The sequence below is a fragment of the Giraffa tippelskirchi genome, chromosome 2, assembly GCF_054371585.1.
Source record: "Giraffa tippelskirchi isolate mGirTip1 chromosome 2, T2T-mGirTip1v1.2.pri, whole genome shotgun sequence".
NCBI lineage: Eukaryota > Metazoa > Chordata > Mammalia > Artiodactyla > Giraffidae > Giraffa > Giraffa tippelskirchi.
In genome coordinates, this window is record NC_137276.1 from 48,972,920 (window position 1) to 48,991,217 (window position 18,298).

The 18,298-nt window shown below is 51.7% G+C and overlaps 2 protein-coding genes across 33 annotated transcripts in view; one reads left to right on the forward strand and one right to left on the reverse strand.

Moving 5' to 3' along the window:
- The window catches only part of ALOX5 (arachidonate 5-lipoxygenase), a 44,460-nt gene extending 39,631 nt beyond the window's left edge, over window positions 1–4,829 (forward strand). Inside the window, exons 10-14 of one of the 4 annotated variants that reach the window (XM_081560577.1) lie at window positions 1,440–1,618; window positions 1,926–2,047; window positions 2,407–2,507; window positions 2,815–2,985; window positions 4,117–4,829. In XM_081560577.1, the coding sequence (XP_081416703.1) occupies window positions 1,440–1,618; window positions 1,926–2,047; window positions 2,407–2,507; window positions 2,815–2,985; window positions 4,117–4,296 (753 nt within the window). In that variant the 3' untranslated portion in view covers window positions 4,297–4,829. The remainder of the gene's footprint in view (window positions 1–1,439; window positions 1,619–1,925; window positions 2,048–2,406; window positions 2,508–2,814; window positions 2,986–4,116) is intronic. The other 3 variants (XM_081560588.1, XM_081560595.1, XM_081560602.1) reach the window with 3 other exon arrangements.
- Window positions 4,830–8,085: 3,256 nt separating this feature from the next.
- MARCHF8 (membrane associated ring-CH-type finger 8) overlaps window positions 8,086–18,298 on the reverse strand; it is a 105,668-nt gene continuing 95,455 nt past the window's right edge. For 21 of the 29 annotated variants that reach the window (XM_081560686.1, XM_081560797.1, XM_081560707.1 and 18 more), the window contains 4 exons: window positions 17,394–17,476; window positions 14,449–14,629; window positions 12,388–12,535; window positions 8,086–11,776 (listed from right to left, as the gene is read on the reverse strand). In XM_081560686.1, coding sequence (XP_081416812.1) covers window positions 11,472–11,776; window positions 12,388–12,535; window positions 14,449–14,629; window positions 17,394–17,476 — 717 coding nt within the window. In that variant the 3' untranslated portion in view covers window positions 8,086–11,471. Of the gene's footprint in view, window positions 11,777–12,387; window positions 12,536–14,448; window positions 14,630–16,320; window positions 17,167–17,393; window positions 17,477–18,298 lie in introns of all 29 variants that reach the window. The other 8 variants (XM_081560623.1, XM_081560654.1, XM_081560636.1 and 5 more) reach the window with 3 other exon arrangements.

Consider the following 18,298-nt stretch of genomic DNA (forward strand, 5'->3'; position numbering starts at 1 on the left):
GCCCACCATGTTCTCTGGCCACGGTCCGCCCCTTCCATGCACCCTCTCTTCCTCCTCACCACGGTATCCTTGTCACCTCCTCCCTCCCCTCCCCTCCCCTCCCCCGACATGTGCGTGTAAACCGTGCCTGCCTGCCCCCACATCTCCCACCCACTCTGCTGTCTATCACTCAGCACAGCCTCCTACCCTTCCTCCCTTCCAGGCCGTCGGCACTCCCAGCTCACTCTTCCCTTCAGTGGGGCCTGGGTCCCCACCCACCCATCACACCCTCTCAGGCAGTACCCCTTGCTGTGACCCCTCTGGAGGCTTACTGAGCCTGGACCCTCCCACAGCCTTACCCTCAACCTTCCTCCTTTCCCACCTCCAGTTAGTAAGCCAGCCAGACCATCCCAAGGGTCGAGTCACCATTTGGGCAGAAAATGACAAAACTCATCTCAGGCTAGCTACAGCTGGAATGGGACTATGTCATCTCACACACCCGGACATGTTCGGGCGCGTCAGCTCCTCGCTCCATGTTCCCTTGGGCAATGCTGGCCCGTGGCCTCCACCTCAACACCTGGTGCTGGGCCCAAAGCCCCCAGGCAACCCCTGCCCTCTAGGATGCCTCATACACGGGGCCTGGGACTCAGTGTCCCTAGGGTACAAGCCCATTGGCAGGCACTCTTCCGCTCTTTAAACTGTCTGGGCCTCACTCTCCGAGACGGGCTCTGCAGACAGGCTTCCCCCAGTGGGAGGGGGGACATCACAGCGAGCTCCAAGCTTACGTTCCCACACAGTGACATCATCTTCCATGCAAATAGAAAGTACCGGGGAGCAACTCTGTTGGTCCTGCTCGGGTCAAATGCCCACCGTGGACCAGTGTCTGTTCCCAACCCCCAAGTTCTCCTTGGAAGATTCTGTGCTTTGAGCACTCAGCCACATGTATGCCTGCCTGCAAGCACGTGTACCAGCATCTCTGCAGCTGGGATGATGACCAGCAGCCCTCACTAGGCACACAAGAGGCCCTCAGCAGAGTGGTGTGTGTCCTGGGGTCCAGTGTATGCCCCTGTCTTGTGCTCAAAGGTCAGGTCTCTGAAAGCAATGGTCAGCTCCGGGCAGCCTGTGCTCAGAACAAGAGCAGGTCTGGTCCAGGGGCCGCTCTGGCCTGGATTCCACACTACCTGCTGTCCTCACTGCACCACTTGGGTGGGGAGTTCACCCCTCCCTCCTGCATCTCAGCCCCTCATATTGGGATCAGGACAAGGCTCCTCCCCATAACTCCTCCTGGGGCTGCCCTGGGCATGCTCCGAGTTAAATGTCCCTCCCCCTCCACCTCACTGGACATGGGCTTGCTCTGGTGGGCCTGGACATCTCCCTGCCCTTTCACAGTTTCTCATGCTGAGGTTTGGCATTGGAGGAACTGGCCTTGGCTCACAGCACTTCCTCCCCTCCTGCTCAAGGCCAACGCTACCGGGGGCGGTGGGCATGTGCAGATGGTGCAGAGGGCCATGCAGGACCTGACCTACAGTTCCCTGTGCTTCCCTGAGGCCATCAAGGCCCGGGGCATGGACAACACAGAAGACATTCCCTACTACTTCTACCGGGACGACGGGCTCCTGGTGTGGGAGGCCATCAAGACGTGAGCTACAGGGCTGGGGGGTCAGCTCTGGGCAGCGGGAGCTGCGGGCCTGCAGGAGGAGTGGGCGGGGCTCTGATGGTCATGACCAGGGGTGCTGGACCGCTGACTCAGTGGGCCAGGAGCCCTGGCTCCATTGTCAGGGCAGTGATGGGGGAACGGGGCTATGCCAGGTTTGACAGGGGTGGGGGAGAGTGTGACCTGAATCCAGACATCAAGAAGTGATGGGGTCACAGAGGGGGCCAAGGGGCCAGTTCTGCAGACCCTGGCTGGTCACCCACTCTTGGCTGGGCCTCTCCTCCTGAGCCAGGTTCACGGCCGAGGTGGTGGACATCTACTACGAGAGCGACCAGGTGGTGGAGGAGGACCAGGAGCTACAGGAGTTTGTGAAGGACGTTTATATGTATGGCATGCGGGGCAAGAAGGCCTCAGGTGGGGATTGCTCTCCACCCCCCGGCCCTCTCCTCTCTCTCCCCTGTACCGCTGAATAGCTCTAGGTGATGCTGGCCGTCGGCCTCCATCTTAGCACCTGGTGCTGAGGCCACAGCTCCCAGGGGACACCTGACCTTCAGTGTGCCCCATGGGGCTATCTCAGGGGCTTTCCAAGAGCCAGGGCAGAAGCACCTGGAACACTGGGCCAAGCAGCCAAGTTCTTCCAATGTGTCCTGCCCGTGCCCGGGCCCTCCCAATGCTGGTGTGTGGGCACCCAGGGACCTGCATGGGTGGGAGTCTACTGGTCGAGTGGCCCTCCCTGGGGTTGGGGCCTCAGCCAGCCCAGGACTCTCCCTTAGGCTTCCCCAAGTCCATCAAGAGCAAGGAGAAGCTGTGTGAGTACCTGACCGTGGTGATCTTCACGGCCTCAGCCCAGCACGCGGCGGTGAACTTCGGCCAGGTGGGCAAGGGCAGGGCGAGCCCTCTGGGTGGGAGATGGCCAGGGCCACCTCAGCTGTTTCTGAGGGCCCTGGGTGGGCCACCAAACTTCCTCAACAGGGGCGGGGGCGGAGGGGCCAGGAGTCTGGTGTTGCCAGTGGCCAGTGGAGTTCAGTTCTGTGCTAAGCACTGGAGGCCAGTATGAGGGAGGGGGCTTTCCTGGCCCCGCTGAAGTTGGAGGAGGGGGCTCAGGGAGGTGGCATGGGAGGCAAAGGTGGGTGATGGCTGCACTGCAGTGGCACCCAGCCGGGTCGGTGCCGTCCCTGCAGTATGACTGGTGTTCCTGGATCCCCAACGCCCCCCCGACCATGCGAGCCCCGCCACCGACGGCCAAGGGTACGGTCACCATCGAGCAGATCGTGGACACGCTGCCCGACCGTGGCCGCTCCTGCTGGCATCTGGGCGCAGTGTGGGCACTAAGCCAGTTTCAGGACAATGAGGTGAGACCAGGTTTAACCCCTTCCTCAGTCCCAGGGTTTTGTGATTCAGGGCTCAGGCTGGACCCCTGCTGGCCAGGAATCCTGACTTGCAAGGCTGGAGGGACCTGTGAGGTCCTCAGGCCAGAGCCTGGATGGAGCTCAGAGTGGGATGGGGCAGAAGAGCAGGGGTCACTGCTCCACTGTGACGCTCCCCACAAGGGCACACCCCACCCATCCCCACTGTTGGCAAAGCTCTTTCATGTGGGTTTCTCCCTGGCACCCCACAGGTGAGGGCTGAGTTTTCTGGGTATCTTTTGAGACATTCCCATACTCACACAACCCGTTGAACCTAATTCCAAAACCCAAAGCCGGCTTTCAAACACCACCCCCTGGTGTTAGCTCAGTGCTGCTCAGAATGACCGGCTGGTTGAACTGGCCGCAGACCCACCAGCATTTGTTGGCACTGTGTTGCTTTGGGACCTTTGTCTTGGTCCCTAACATCTTCACATATAGGTCTCAGCACATGTGTTCCAACAGAACCAGTACATTCCTTGTAGAGGAATTTCTTGGTCAAAGAATGTTGAGACTGAATGGGCCTCCACAAGCTGAATCCAACATCCCATCAACAGTGCAGAACACTTCTCCCACCCTGCCCAGCCCTGGCTATGAAACTTTCCAATTTTAACATTCTCAGATCTTGTTTCTAAAAGATACCCTAGTTTCAATTTGCAGACATTTGTGTGAGTGTGCAAATGGGCACACCACCTCAGCAGAGCCTGGCTGTGGCTGACCTGAGCTGGAGAGAAGGCCAGACTGGCCCTGTGCCCCTGTGGCCCCAACACTAGGCGGGAGTGTGCTTGGGGACCTGGCCACGTGCCCACCACAGCCAGGACCACCCCCAGCCTCCACATCTGCCTGAGCCATTACCGGTCCTTATAGCCTCCCTGCAGCAGGGCATTGATCTGTGAGGCCCCAGCCCAAGAGCATACTCGGGGGCTCTCAGCTGGTGGCAGTGGGTGGAGATGCGGGGAGCGGTGATGAGCACAGGCCTTGCCTCCCAAAGGCTGGGCTCTGGGCGGCGGGGGGGATGAGTTCTTTCGGTTTACATCACCTCATCACAGGTTAACTTGTCTCTGTCTGTCTGGGTCTCAGCTGTTCCTGGGCATGTATCCAGAGGAGCATTTCATCGAGAAGCCCGTAAAGGAGGCCATGGCCCGGTTCCATAAGAACCTCGACTCCATCGTCAGCGTGATTGCCGAGCGCAACAAGAACAAGAAGCTGCCTTATTACTACTTGTCCCCAGACCGGATTCCCAACAGCGTGGCCATCTGAGTAGCCGCCTGAGCCTGTCTCACTGCAGGACGGCCAGCTGCTCGAGGCTGGGCTCGGCCCCCAGACTGCAGCCTGCCAGGGTGGGCAGGCTCCTGGGGCCGCCAAGGGGTGGACCTTCGGATTCCTGGGAAGTGGCCTGCAGAACCCAGGCTCCTGGCTTCAAACCAAACACTCCCCAGATTGGACCACGATGTAGCTCAGCTTTTGTAACTTTGCTTTGGAGCATTTTCCTGTTTGTCCCCCAGTCTTTAGCAAATGCCATACTTTGATCAGAGTGTGTAAAGACTGCAGGGACCTTTCCTACACAGAATAAGACTGTGCCCCTTCTATCCCTTACACCCAGCTCAGCGCTTCACGGTAGGCAGCCCAGCAGAGCAACACGACGGATGGATGTTCTTGCTGAGAAATGGGAAGATGATTTTCTGTTCTATTTATGCTTAGTCTAATCTCTTGCATACAGTAGGTACCCAGATAAATTCTTGTTGAATGAATTAAGAACTGGTTGTCATAAAAATAAAGGAGTTTGCTCAAAACAAGTCTCCAACATGCTATGTTCCAATCACCCCAAACAGCTCACATCCCCTCCCCACACAAAAAAGCCATAATCTTTGTGATCCCATCTAGGCAAAAGCTGCCCCCGTTCTGTTTGGAGAAAAGGTACTTTTCTCTCTTCTTTGCCCAGAAAGTTCCTACTCTTCCTTCAGAACACACTTCCTTCAGGACACCCCTATGTCTGTGGAAAGAGCCCCAGGACCAGGGCTCTCAGGTGACTGGATTATATGGGCCAGAAAAGTTTTGCGGGAAAAATCAGGAGGGATATTGTTACCAAGATTTTGTTGCTATGAACCAACCAATCCACAAAATCACCCCCACCAGAGCAAGGTTCAAGAGGGAGGGGACAAACTTTACCAATGGCTGATTCATGTTGATGTTTGGCAGGAACCAACACAATTCTGTAAAGCAATTATCCTTCAATTAAAAAATAAATTAATAAAAAATCACCCCCACCAACAGCTACCATCTACCCTCATCACTGTTCTGTAACAGGGCATTTAACAACAGAAAAGTGGAAGAATGAGGGTAACAGACTACTCTTTCTTGCAACAACCTGTGTTGCCTTTTTCACATCTACCCCCTGGTTCCCCCACAGTGGTGCCAGGCAACACAGTGAGGCCAGCTCCCCTCTGCCGAGAGCCTGTGTCTGTGTGTCTCAAGTGAAAGGGTGGAAGCTGGACAAGGGGACCAAAGTGGAGCTCGGCTCGGCTCCCTGGCCCACTGGACCTCCAGACACCTGCTTCATGCAGAGGGGACCCTGAGATGCCCCCAGAGAGCCTGGACTCTGCTGCTCTCATTTCAGCTCCCAGAAGCAGCTTGGCGAGGCAGGCCAGACGAGGCTTCTCTGACAGCTGAGGGGCCGTGGGAGCTCTCAGCTCAGGACAGTAGTCTCATCCCTTCTTCCTTTTACTCCTGAACTAACCTCAGCTCTTTCCAGAACCAGCAACAGAGATGCGTAGTAGGACAACTGGTCACTGGGGCACCTCTGAGGCCTGGGAGAAAGGACAGGCCCTAGAAGAGGGCCGTCTACATCTCTGTCACCACATGGGCTATGCACCAACAACTCCAGGGGCACCCATCACACAGACCAAGGGCTGGCAAACTTTTTCTATAAGAGGGCGTGTAAATATTGTAGGGTTTCCAGGACACAGGATCTGCCAGTGTAGCAGGAAATAAGCTGAACACAGTATGTCCATGAAGGGACAAGGCTGTGTGTCTCTAAGTGTATTTACCAAACAGGAGGCTGCTCTGTGAGCACCAGTGGCCACCTCCTGACCTAGAGGACTGGAAGTTCCCCTAGCAGTGTGCCTTAACCCATCATTCTGTGGCTCACAACGAAGGGCGAAGAGGCTTGGGGGTGGCATTGTTTCAAAGCCTCGCTGCAACAAGACCTTATTCGGTGTCTCTTCAGCCAAAGTGTAAGTGAGTAAGAGAAGTTGTTCAGTCATGTCCGGCTCTTTGCAGCCCCATGGACTGTAGCCTACCAGGCTCCTCTGTCCATGGGATTTTCAAGAGAACTGGAGTGGGTTGCCATTTCCTTCTCTTCAGCCAAACTCACTAAAATTCATCAGGTCCCCAAAGAATCGAAGCCCCTCACGGGAAGCCCCCTCCTCACATTCTTACGGAAGATCTCTCTTCCAGCTCCAGGCTCCCAACATTCCCCCCAACAAACAGTTGAGCTCCAGCGAGCCCGGGGGGCACTAGTCTCTATCGCTCCTGCAAGCGCACGCCTGAGCAGGTCCAGCAGGTCCGGCTGCTCTGCGGCCGTCCCCTCCTCTAGGAGCTTCCACAGCTGCCTTCAGTTTCCGGGTCCTGTTCTCCCAAGTCAGGCGAGGAGGACACTAGCAAAGCAGCCCCTTGCATAGCTCCCCAGTCTCCTGGCAGCCCTCTGTGGTGCCCTGAACTTGTGGGCCAATTCTCCCGGCTCACCCACACAGTATGTTGGGGCGACCTTGGTCTCCCTCCTTTCATTTCGTGTGCACAGAGGAAGCACTCCCAGCCCCAGGAGTGGTTTGCAGTCCCAAGACTGGAGGATCAACCACATGGGCATTATTCGGGGAAGCCCCACCAGTGAGAGGGTAACAGGCATGAAGGCCAGGGGTCTCCAAACAGAGGAAATAGGCTGCAAGTGTCCGACATTTTTTCTCTCTCTTAAGCGGCAGGAGGAAACAAACTAGTGTTGTATTTTTTCCCCTTCTCTATACAAATTTAAAAAGAGGTTTCTCTTAAAGCTCTGTGTTGCCATACGACACCGGGGTCCACCCGAACTTTTCTCAAACCTTGAGCTAACCAATGCATTTTTCTTATGGAAATGTTTAAGCTATGTTAATATACTATGCGTTTACCCCAGACTCTGTCTTCAAGTCGGTTCGCCTAAAGGCTCAGAACTAACTTGACAAACCAGTACGGTTCTCCTAATCTATGTTAATGAAACTATTTTTATGGTAATCTGCCTTTCTTCAAGATTCCTGTCCATCTTCTATGGCCCTGGATGACTCACCTGGTGCCACTGTCTGAGTTTTGAGACATTTCCTTTCTTTAATTAGCAGACTGCTAGTAGCTATATAAAATCCAGCTAAAGACTAGCAGGGGGGTATTCTTTCTGCCCCTTTCTGATGTCTATGTCAGAAGCTTTCTCTATCTTATACTTTAATAAAACTTTATTACACAAAAGCTCTGAGCGATCAAGCCTTGTCTCTGGCCCTGGATTGAATTTTTCTCCTCCAGAGGCCAAGAATCCCGGTGTCTTTCATGGTTCAGCAACAACCTTTCACCAGGAGCCAGGAAGTACAGCTAGCCTCAGCTATCGCCAGCAATCCTGCCAGCCTTGCCACACTTCCTCACTCTGCTGGACTGCATCAGTCAATGGTTTAGCAAGATGAGGCAAGTTAAGCCATGGATCGCTCCAATGGTCATGCTGCCATACACACCCTGAACTTGAGTCTGGCTTTCCTCACCGTGGTGAATCCAAGTAGAGTCCGGATATTTGGAACAAGCATACTTGTGAGAATGACTTCAGCTTTCACTCTCATGCTCACACGCTCTCCAGAACCCACTCCTCCCCACTGACCGCCAGCGTCTGGGGGATCCAGCCTCCCTTACAGGGACAGACCTAGGCTGCATGATCCTCTCTGATATGGAAGCCAGAGGAACCCGGAAAGGAGATCAGACCACTGGAGCGCCTGTCAATATTCCCAGCTTTCTGGCAGGAAAACACTCATATGGCAAAGCTCCTTTTTAAAGAAATGCTTTATTGCTGCAATTAGACACTCCGTGTATAGTACAAACAGACCCCCACCCATACAGAGAATTATTCAAGCAGTAATACTGAGAAACAGTGAACATACACAAAATGATACAAAACTAGACATTTAGATAACTAGAAAGTTTCTAAGTTGAGAAAAACTTCAAGTGTGAAGTGCCTGTTAGAAACTACACCACACATGCCAGTGTAAATTTGGTCTTTATTAACAATCAACATCCTATAAACATTGCATCTACATAGGTGATGAGTTGCACAATTTCATTACTTTCAAAACAAAGACAAATGCTTTTGTTACCCTATGTTTCAGTCTTTCCTTGGGCTAGAGATAGAAGCTGCAAACTTCAAATCAGATCCAAGAGGGAAAGTATCTCAGAAGTGTGTTTGCATCAGGCCAAATCCACACCATCGTGGATCTTCATCCCGTGTGTCCTATCCTCCTCTGGCTCCAGGGCCGACCACCAGTCAGGGGGGCAGCTCTACACAAGGCTTTCGGGCCCACCCAACTGCCCGGGGCCTGTGTGTCTGTAGCCAGGTAGGGCACACCTGCAGGTTTTGAAACTGGACCCATAAGATTGAAAAGAATGGACCGAAGCCAAAAAAAAAAAAAGCAAGAGACAGTACAGGTCTGGAGGATGAAGAGATCTTTTACAATTCTCAGTAAAATTTTAAACTCAGGCACAAAAGTGCTTCAGTGGAACTACAGTTTGAGGAGAAGCAGAGGCTGAGTCAGAGACGGTTGGCTGGCGACACCCCAGGCTGCCTCCCTCTCCCCCTCGCCTGGCCTTCAGATACCAGCCCTCTGGGCCCTGAGACCTGCAAGCTCACCCCACGTTTCTATATTGTTCAGCCAGGTGCAAAATGATGAAGAAATGGGGAATCATTAACTCTTCAAGGAACCTAGAGGGCAAGCTGACACAGACTAAAGGAACGCCTGGCAGATCCACAGCTCCCACTAGGTGGCAGCACAGCACCACTTCACCAGGGCCTCACACTTCACTGTCAGTCCCTGGCGGGGGCGGGGATTAGTGCTGGGACTAAGTTGGGGGTCAGAGGTGGTCAACAGAACCTGCGAGGACAGAAAAAGGCAATGGGGTAGCTGTGTGTGCGCCATCCCAGGAAGGAAAAGGACATGGGGCTGACCATCCATAGGCAGAGGCTTTTAGGAGCTTGGCTGGAGGTGGGAGATGGTGTGAGAGAGCATCCTGTGAGAGCCTGGGTGGGCCATGGGAGCAACACAACAGTGCTGGTTATGAAGGCACCTCTGCCATAGGTGGGGCGCCAGCCACACTGGCTGGGCTGTCCTGGGGCTATCCCCGCCTGAGCACACTCTCCTCTCTATCAGAAGTCTCAGTGCTTTTCAGGGACAGCACAAGGGGCTCCACTGGGGGGAAGGGGAATGGTGGCCACTTAGAAATCTCTCTCAGTATTCCCTGACGACTCACCTGCTGTCAAGAGGGACAAGGGGCCTTGCCTGGGCAGTTCCTAAAGGGCACCGGAAAGGCAGACCTGGGATGTGGCTCTCCTGAGCAGACCGTCTGTAGCTGTTTGGTGTGCCCAGGCTTGGAAGGGGCGTAGGTAATTGCACTTTGGGGCACAGTGAGCACAGGCACGTGCTGGATGTGGCCTGGGAAACGGAGAGGACAAGCTGACCTATTTCCAGGGGTGGGCTACAGCTGGATAGCACCTGCCAGGCCAGAGAAGCCACAGCAAGGCAAAGCCCGCCCCCAAGGGCTTAAGAACCTCCTGGCTTTCAAAACAAACCATAGGGCTTCCATGCTGAAATGCAAAGGAATCATTTTCTGTTTGCTTCCTACTTGGACAAAACACCTGAGGCTCAGAGGATGGAGGGCAGGACCCTAGGGCCTCCTACCCGAGACACCCAGAGAGCTGCCCAGAGAGTAAGTGCCTGGGCACACTCATCTCACACTGCAGAACTCCCTGGGCTATTTTTCTGGAGTTGACTCTCTTTTGCCTGGTATGATGAAACTGGTCTTTAAAAACAGAATTTTAAGCAGACCTTTTTAAAGGTACAAAGGCCATTTGATGGTAGTGATTTTGGTTTTATGAAAAAATGGTACAGGAGATAATCCCTGATGACAGAATGGACTGAAAGCAGGGCCAGGGGTTCAGTCCAGTTAAGGCGACAAATGGGCAGGGGTGTGGCTGGGAGCAGGGACACGGTGGACCGTGGCAGTCTGCTGCTCATTCCTGGCCCTCAGCCCAGAGACAGCCCATCTGCCTCTCTGCTCTGGGCAGCGACCCACAGAAGGTGCCAGGAGCAGGGGCCCCTGAGAGCACCTTCAGCCTGTGCCCCAGCTGGGCAATACATGCCTACTCCTTCACTGTGAAGTCAGCACAAACTGGAGAGGTCTGTCTGTAAAGGAAGAGTTTTTAAATATTCCGTTTTGTTCTGATGCCTCACTTCCTTTCATTTAGATCTCATGAACCCTTCTTCTTCAGGACTGACTTAAAAAAGAAACGTTTAGGGCAGCCCTATGACATGAAGACTTGTCATAAAACAGGCTCAAAACCACAGGAATTATGCTCGAACTGCCATTTACTCTCCATTCATCCCCACAAAATGTTATGAAAAATGCCTCCGACCTGTTTGTTCCGCTTTACAAGTCCCTTTTATGGACACAGAGGAGAAGTCACATTTCTTAGCATATATAAGGCAAAAAGGGTTTCAGATCCATGACAGTGTGAAGGAGATAATCAGGGTCATGAAAGGAAGGTTTCTAAATGAGACGTTCTCTCAAATGTCAATCCCACGTGACACACGTATTACAAAATAAAGATTCTCTTTTTGTAAAGTGCTTTGCTTTGCTTAGTGAATCACTCACCACCACGCACAGAGCACCACGGCCCGTCTGCTCGGGAACTGTCAGTGGCAGCCTCCCCGGACCCTGTTCAGTGGTGGAGAAGCCTCTCCCCAGGCTGGTCCTTCCCAACAGTTCACCTAGTGGGCAGGAGGTGGGGACCTGCCAACCAGAAGAGGCGCGGCAGGGCCCAGGCACCACCTGCTCCTATTCTTCCCTCAGGTTTGGCATCTTGTTCTCTCATTCTGCTCAAGACCACGAGCCAGAACCCAGCCAGCACCCCATCATGGTGTCACAGGCTTGTCCACCCTCCCTTCCCGTAGACTCGCTGGCAGAAGCAGAACCCAGCCGGGCACAGCTGATGAGAGTTTTCCAGGAGAGTCACTAAGGAGGGTTTAGAAAAAAGAGAAGCCATTAAAAATAGTCACCTGCCCAGTCTATGCTATTAAAGGACATAAGAAAATGTATACAATTGGCAGTAAACAATTTCCTTCAGCTGTTCTCAGCTGTCCAGGAGAACTACAACCTCCGCGCCATCAGACGTGAATGATCTCTGCTCCAGTGTCTTCAGGTTCTGTGCAAGAAGAAGAGTTTGTATCGGAATGACAGACTCCATGTCCATCTTTATTTTCAAAGTTGGGCTCTGTTAGTGCAGATTTTTCAAAAATATTCCTTTTGCTTGTTTCTGGACAGTTTTGGACATAGATTACTCTGTTATAGGCCTTGAGTCTCCTCCATAACTGTACGTACACTTTGCACTGAACGTACATGAAAAGAAGTCCACCAGTAAAGCCAATGGCCACAACCACCAACTTAGTCCAAAAGGGCCACTCTAGGATTCCTAGAAGGGAAAAAACCCAGTTAGCCTATCAGTAGACCTTATTTAAGATGTGAAGTAAAGCAGATTCTTAACTCATCAAATCCAGTTTTGTTGGAGGAGACATGGAAAAGCTCATCCATGCCCTTTCATCCTGTGCTTCCAGGAGGCATTCGTGGAAATTCTCTCCATGATTTGATCTCTTCTGACTGGGTGTTTTTCTTTTTTTTAAGTTTTTTTTTTTTTTTTTTTAATATGAACCATTTTTAAAGCCTTTTTATTCAATTTGTTACAATACTGTTTCTACTTAATGTTTTGCTTCCTGGCCACAAGGCATGTGGGATCGATCTTAGCTCCCTGACCAGGGATCGAACCTGTGCCCCCTGCATTGGAAGGCAAAGTCGTAACCACTGGATTGCCAGGGAAACCCCCTGACAGGGTTATACAAACTACCACCACAGCACAAGAAACATCCAAAAAGGATGTACGATGTGTCGTAACTGATATCTCCCTCTAGAAGCCCAGACATTGGAGGTCAGACTTGAAAATCAACCTGGAGTAATACCCCAATCCTAAGACCCACTGTGGCATTCAGGATACCCTGGCTGGGCACACCTTTCGTTCTGACCATGTACCTGTTGCCTGCCCCTGCCTGATCTCCTCGGCGGTACGGTCGATGAGCACATACAAGGACCAGACCACGCAGGTGATGGCGATGACATGGAAGGTCACGGAGCACATGATCTTCCTGCGCTCGCTAGACGTCATCTGCAGCTTCTCCCACTGGAAAGACAGCACACAACGTGAGGCTCAGGCTCCCGGGCCTTTGTTGATGGTAAGACCAGCTTCCCTCCCTTCTCCCCCTTGCCCAAGCTAGATGAATTTCCCCAGACACTGAGTTGTTCCCTTTAAACCACGTGGCTTCAACCAGGTACCAGGCACTGGTATTCTGTCGACAGCCAACTTTCTATGCAATGAAGAGAAGCTGGGATTGAGATGAGCTATGAATCACCACCAGCAGTCCAATCCCCCTGGCTGCTTAGTCCTGCAAGCAGGCATTCACTGGCTTGATAAGATTTTATGATTTTGGTCCGGATGAAAACAGCGTGTTGGGCTAAGACCCAGGTAGCACGTTTTTGTTTCCTGACTTGCTGACTGGCGTGAGTGAGGGGAAGAAGGGGGGCGGATGACACCACAACACACTAGCAGATGGGTGGCACTATGGCGTGACGGTGATGGCGGGAGGCGCTCACTCTTTGGTCCTCTGCTACTTTGGCAGCAACACCGTGAAATCGATGCTAAGAGTTCCTGGTACAAGCAGTCTGTCCCAGTCCCATCTCCTCTAGGAGCTCATTAATTTACTCCAAATAGCCAGATTTTCTTTTTCATTTACTGGTTTCCGAATCAGAAGAAAACACATAAAGGTAGAGAAAAAGAACAAGTGTGAACACTGCATATCCTCTGCCAGCCCTAGTCACAGCCTTTCCAGATGGTTCTATGTAGGATAAGCTGAAAGTAGAGCCTCGTGGACTACCTATACAGGTCACAGTGCCATAAGACCTGCTTGAGGGATCAGTATAGAGTAAGGTACCTGATAAATGATAAGGCTTTTACGGGGAAAAGCATTTTTTTTAAAGTAGCTTGGGCCTGCCTTCTCTACCATATAGATTGCTTTCTGCTGTGGTGTGATACAGTTTCTTCACCTGGTTTCCCTCCTAAAACACTCCCCTGAGTTTCTAAGATACATTCAGTTCCAGCCTTTCCTCCTAAATGCTCACCTACCTTTAGGTGGATGCTTTCCTCTGGAGACAATGCAACCTCTCTAGGCTCCTTTCACTTTCCCTCTGAATCCTAGTGATCTTTCAAGAACTGCTTCAACACCAAACATCCTATGATGCTACCCCACTCTGCTTCCCTAGCACTTCAATCCACAATGAACACTTCCTTCCCCGAATATCTGATATGCGCTGTCCCCATGGAAGTTAGCGTTTTATTGGCACATCAAGTGCTATTACTTGATTATGTGATTCTCCCTGCAATTTACGTATTAAAGTTCTGAGATAAGAACAAGTCTTTTATTCTTCCAAACAAAACTTCTCCATATGCTGGGCACAAAGAACATAAAACAGCCCGTGTTTACACAGGAGGGGAGTGCCGGATGAGGCTCCTCTCAGAAAAAGTAAGGATACGAGACCTGATGAGAGTTGTATTTCATGTAATGCCTGTGGTTCCTTTCTTTTCCCATCTGCCCCCACCTCCTATCTAGTAAATATCTGTCACAAGTGTATAAAAATAAATTCACTACATTAGGCTGTGCTTCGTGCAGGGGAGGCACTAATCTCCACAATGTGGTCCTAATTAGAGGCAAGGCCTGAATAGTTAATACATATAAAGTCTAATGCTGACTAAGACATCACAAAACGGTGTGTGGTCAAGGGCCAAATGACTGATACAGACAAGCAGGCAGTCTTAGTTTCAAGGAAAAAGAAAACACGATGACTGACAGGAAAGAAAGAGCTTGTTCCTGAGAGGAGGGACTTGGAAATCAGTACTAGTAACATGAATGTACACACTGGCCTCCACTTCCGAAAGAAGTGAACACAAGTCAACTGTGGCCCACCCAATTCCAAGTGCTGACTCTTCAGGAGCTCATCTCTGCGAGACTGAATCACTTCCAAGGGTGGCCCTGCACGTACTTTTCTCAGCGGCTTCAGCTTGGTCTCCATGATGAACTCGTACTTGCACAGCTCGCAGCAGCGCGTGTCAGAGCTCTTGATCCACTGCTGCAGGCAGGTCTGGTGCACGAAGTGGAGGCTCCCTGTGCAGTGGCAGGGCGTAATCAGAGGGCTCTCGTCATCCCCTTCACAGTGACAGATCCTGCGGTGGAAGGAAAGTCGGTCCTTACGAGGAGGGCCACACGACAGGGAAGACGACGCTTCAGTGGAAGGTCAGTCCGCCCAAGGAAAATGTTCAGAAACAAACATCACAAAATGACTATAAGCACGAAAACATACAAACACAAAAGAAAAACAGCTACTACAAACTAAAACTTTCTAGCTTACCGCACCAACACGGAAAGTCTGGATGGCATTTGGCATCAGAGAGGAAAAAATGATGTAAGAAATGACAAAGCAGTCATTTTGGGAAGACTTAAGAACTTCACTAAAAGGTGATTTTAAGGCAATGTGGAAGCATCTTCCAGAACTTATTATGTTAAAATAATCAGAGGTAAAATTTCTGTGTAAAACCAAACCAGCACTCTACCTTTCAAAAATACCAGGAACTTGAAAGGATGATGAACATTGCTTGGTAGCTATAATCACTGACCTCACCTTCACAGACCACACTACATATTCCCATCCTCTATCAGCAAGTAAACAGAGAAACCACAGAGCTTCTCCTGGACCTGAAAAACCATTATAAGATACTGCCATTTCATTTCTTTTTCAGGACCACTCAGCAATGAATCGGAGAAGGCAATGGCATCCCACTCCAGTACTCTTGCCTGGGAAATCCCATCGACGGAGGAGCCTGGTAGGCTACAGCCCATGGGGTCGCTAAGAGTCGGACACGACTGAGCGACTTCACTTTTACTTTTCCCTTTCATGCACTGGAGAAGGAAATGGCAACCCATTCCAGTATTCTTGCCTGCAGAATCCCAGGGACGGCGGAGCCTGGTGGGCTGCCGTCTATGGGGTCGCACAGAGTCGGACACAACTGAAGCAACTTAGCAGCAGCAATGAATGAGAAATTTAAATAGTTATTTCTAAGGGTGCATGCAACAGGATGTAGACACTAACCTCAAGAAACTTAACAGACTTTTGAGAAACAGAAGGGCCTTTTCCAGCAGCTGGAGAGCAGGTAGGGATACCTGGCCTAAAAGGAGCTGGGCTCTGGCCCAGGCCAGGCTCTCAGCTGTTTGTGTCTGTGAGGGGGCATCTGATCCAACTGTTGAAAGAAATGATAACAGCTGATCCTGAGGAGGGGATGCTGTGGAAAGGTTAGAATGCGGAAGAAGGCTAAGAGTGGCAACAAACGGGAATTCTGAAAGATTTTGGAGGCCTGACAAGGATGCTACATCTGGGAAGATAAAGTTGGGAAGTAGGTAAGGACCTGGGCAGAAGTTGCTGCATCCAAGTTAAAGAGAAGGAAGGAAGCAGCTGCTGGAGAACAGCCCTTCCCCCGCACACGGTGTTGCAGGTGAAGCAGGGGGTCAAGGCAACACTTAACATCTAGACCATCAAGCTGGAAGACTGGAGGTACTAGTCCTTCTTCCACTTTCTTTATGCAAAGGCTACTTATTTTTGGTTGAGAAGAGTCAGCTTGGCCTTTAATATGTGTAGCTTCTTCATCTTTTACCATCTATGAAACTATCTTGGGGACCCATGTCATAGAAATTGGATTTTCAAATGCTAGCAATAATATATTCTTCTGGAGAAAAACTATTAATCTGTAATTGTGTACAACTGCCTATACATTCTCCGGAAACTTCACATATTAAAGCAAGATGAGGCCGTGGAGCTACGGGGAGCACAGGTGGCCAGGAGGGTGGTTCTCGGCAAACCAACCTGCAGGCATCCCCTGATGTGGACACAGGAGAGATGCGGGGGCCCTTTTCAGAGGTGGGGGAAGGACAATCCAGGTCACTGTCCTTCTCCACGGAGCAGAGGGGCGCCCGCAACACCCCGCTCTTCAGTTTTGCAGATGTGCTGTCCTCAAAGACGTCATCGTCCCCCATCTCATCGGAGTAGAAGCCGGTGCTCCCCGCCAGCCTGCTGGAGGACTTGGTGGGCTGCAGGCTGGTGGCACGGCTCTCCGGCTCGTGGAAACGGTACAGGCTGCTGGTGCTCGAGCCGTGCGAGAGTGAGAGCAGGTACCGCAGCAGCTTCCGGCTTCGGGACAGGGCCTCGCCATCCGCCTTCTCGTCCAGAAGCAGGACATGCATGCCCCCCTTGCTGGCTCCTGCCTCTGAGGCTGCTGAACGATTGGCAGAAAGGGATGAAACACAGGAATGTTTGGAACTGCCCAGGGCTTTGCGATTCAGTATTCTTCTTTCTCTCTGGTGGAACCTGTTGGTTCTGAGACATGGGTCCTGAGGGAGTACCAATTTCTCTTCAGAGCAGGTTCTCTCCACGTAGTCAAAACTTTCCAAGGCATCCTGGACCTTCTCGCCCACATCGTTTAGGGATTTTGAGCACTTTAGCGTTCTTCTGGCTTTGGTATTCTTAGCAGGCTTCAAGGCCTGGACCCACTCTGAATCATGGGAATTTCTCTTTGACGCCTGCGCTGTGTCTTGACAGACAACTGTCACAGTGAGCCCTTGGGTCAGAGAACTCTGGCAGGGAGGAGCTTTCAAGACAACAGCAGATGGCACGGGACTGTGGTGACAACACTCAGAAAACACTGCACTGGAACTGCATGCAGAGAACAGTGGAATAAAAGCACAGAAAGTAAAAACAATATTAAAAGAGAACAGACATCAAAGTGAGGAAATGAGGCTCGCATGGTAACCTGGTGAGCACACAGCACATAAAACCAGGCTGACTGTTTAGAGCAGAGGCATACGGAGAATCAACAATCTGCAGACATTAACGCATATTCCCAGGATGCACACGAGCCACGGTAGCGTGCAGTGTGTTACCTGCAGATGTCCTGATTGGAGGGCGTGACAGAAGTGCGAGCGAAGGCGGACACTGGAGCTGATGCCACCGAGGAGCCCCCAGCCTGCAACACATACCTCTGGTCAGTTTTTAGGAAGAGCCAGGGGACCACGAACACCATCTCCTGAATGGCACTGGGTCTGCTGCTGCCCACCGCTCAGTGAATAGTACTTGTGTTAGGTCCCTACGAGCCAAGGCCAGAACAGACCACCAGCATTCTTCTTTTCTCAGATGAAGGTGAAACTGTAGTCAAGAATATCTGAGACCATGAACAGCAACATCCCACCTTGTATGGGTTCAACGGTCATTCATCTGCTAAGCATCTAACCTTAAATTAGTTCATACATAAGCCAAGAAACTGAGCACCACAGGTACATGCAAATGCAAAAGGAACGTGAGGTGCCTTCCCTGCCGGCCTTACTTCTCCCAGCCAGCACTTTCTAACCCTGCATCTGGGGTCATCCTTGTGGAGGTTGGCAAGACACGAGAGCTCCTCTGCCCTCACCACTTGGCAGTGGGTCCACGAACCCCCAATCCCCTGCCAGCGCTCCTTATACAGAAGGGAGACTCCCTGAACATGCCAAACTTAGACAAAAGATCTGGGACAGTGAGGAAATACCATGGTGGAAAGAGAAGCAGAGGAGAGAAATAGGAACAGGGAGTACAGCTGAGTTGAGGTTGCATGACTACTGTTTAGGGCGTCCCCCAACCTCCACTCCAGCCTCTGCGGGGCACTTGCGAGGCCTCATCAAGACTGACTCCTGAGCTTCCTCGGCCCTTACAGCAGCCAAGTGTGTTCTTCCCTCGTTAGGACAGTTATTCTGAGGGAGCATCTGCTCCATGCAACCTCAGGAGCCACGTGGAGACAGTATTGAGTCTGTTATCA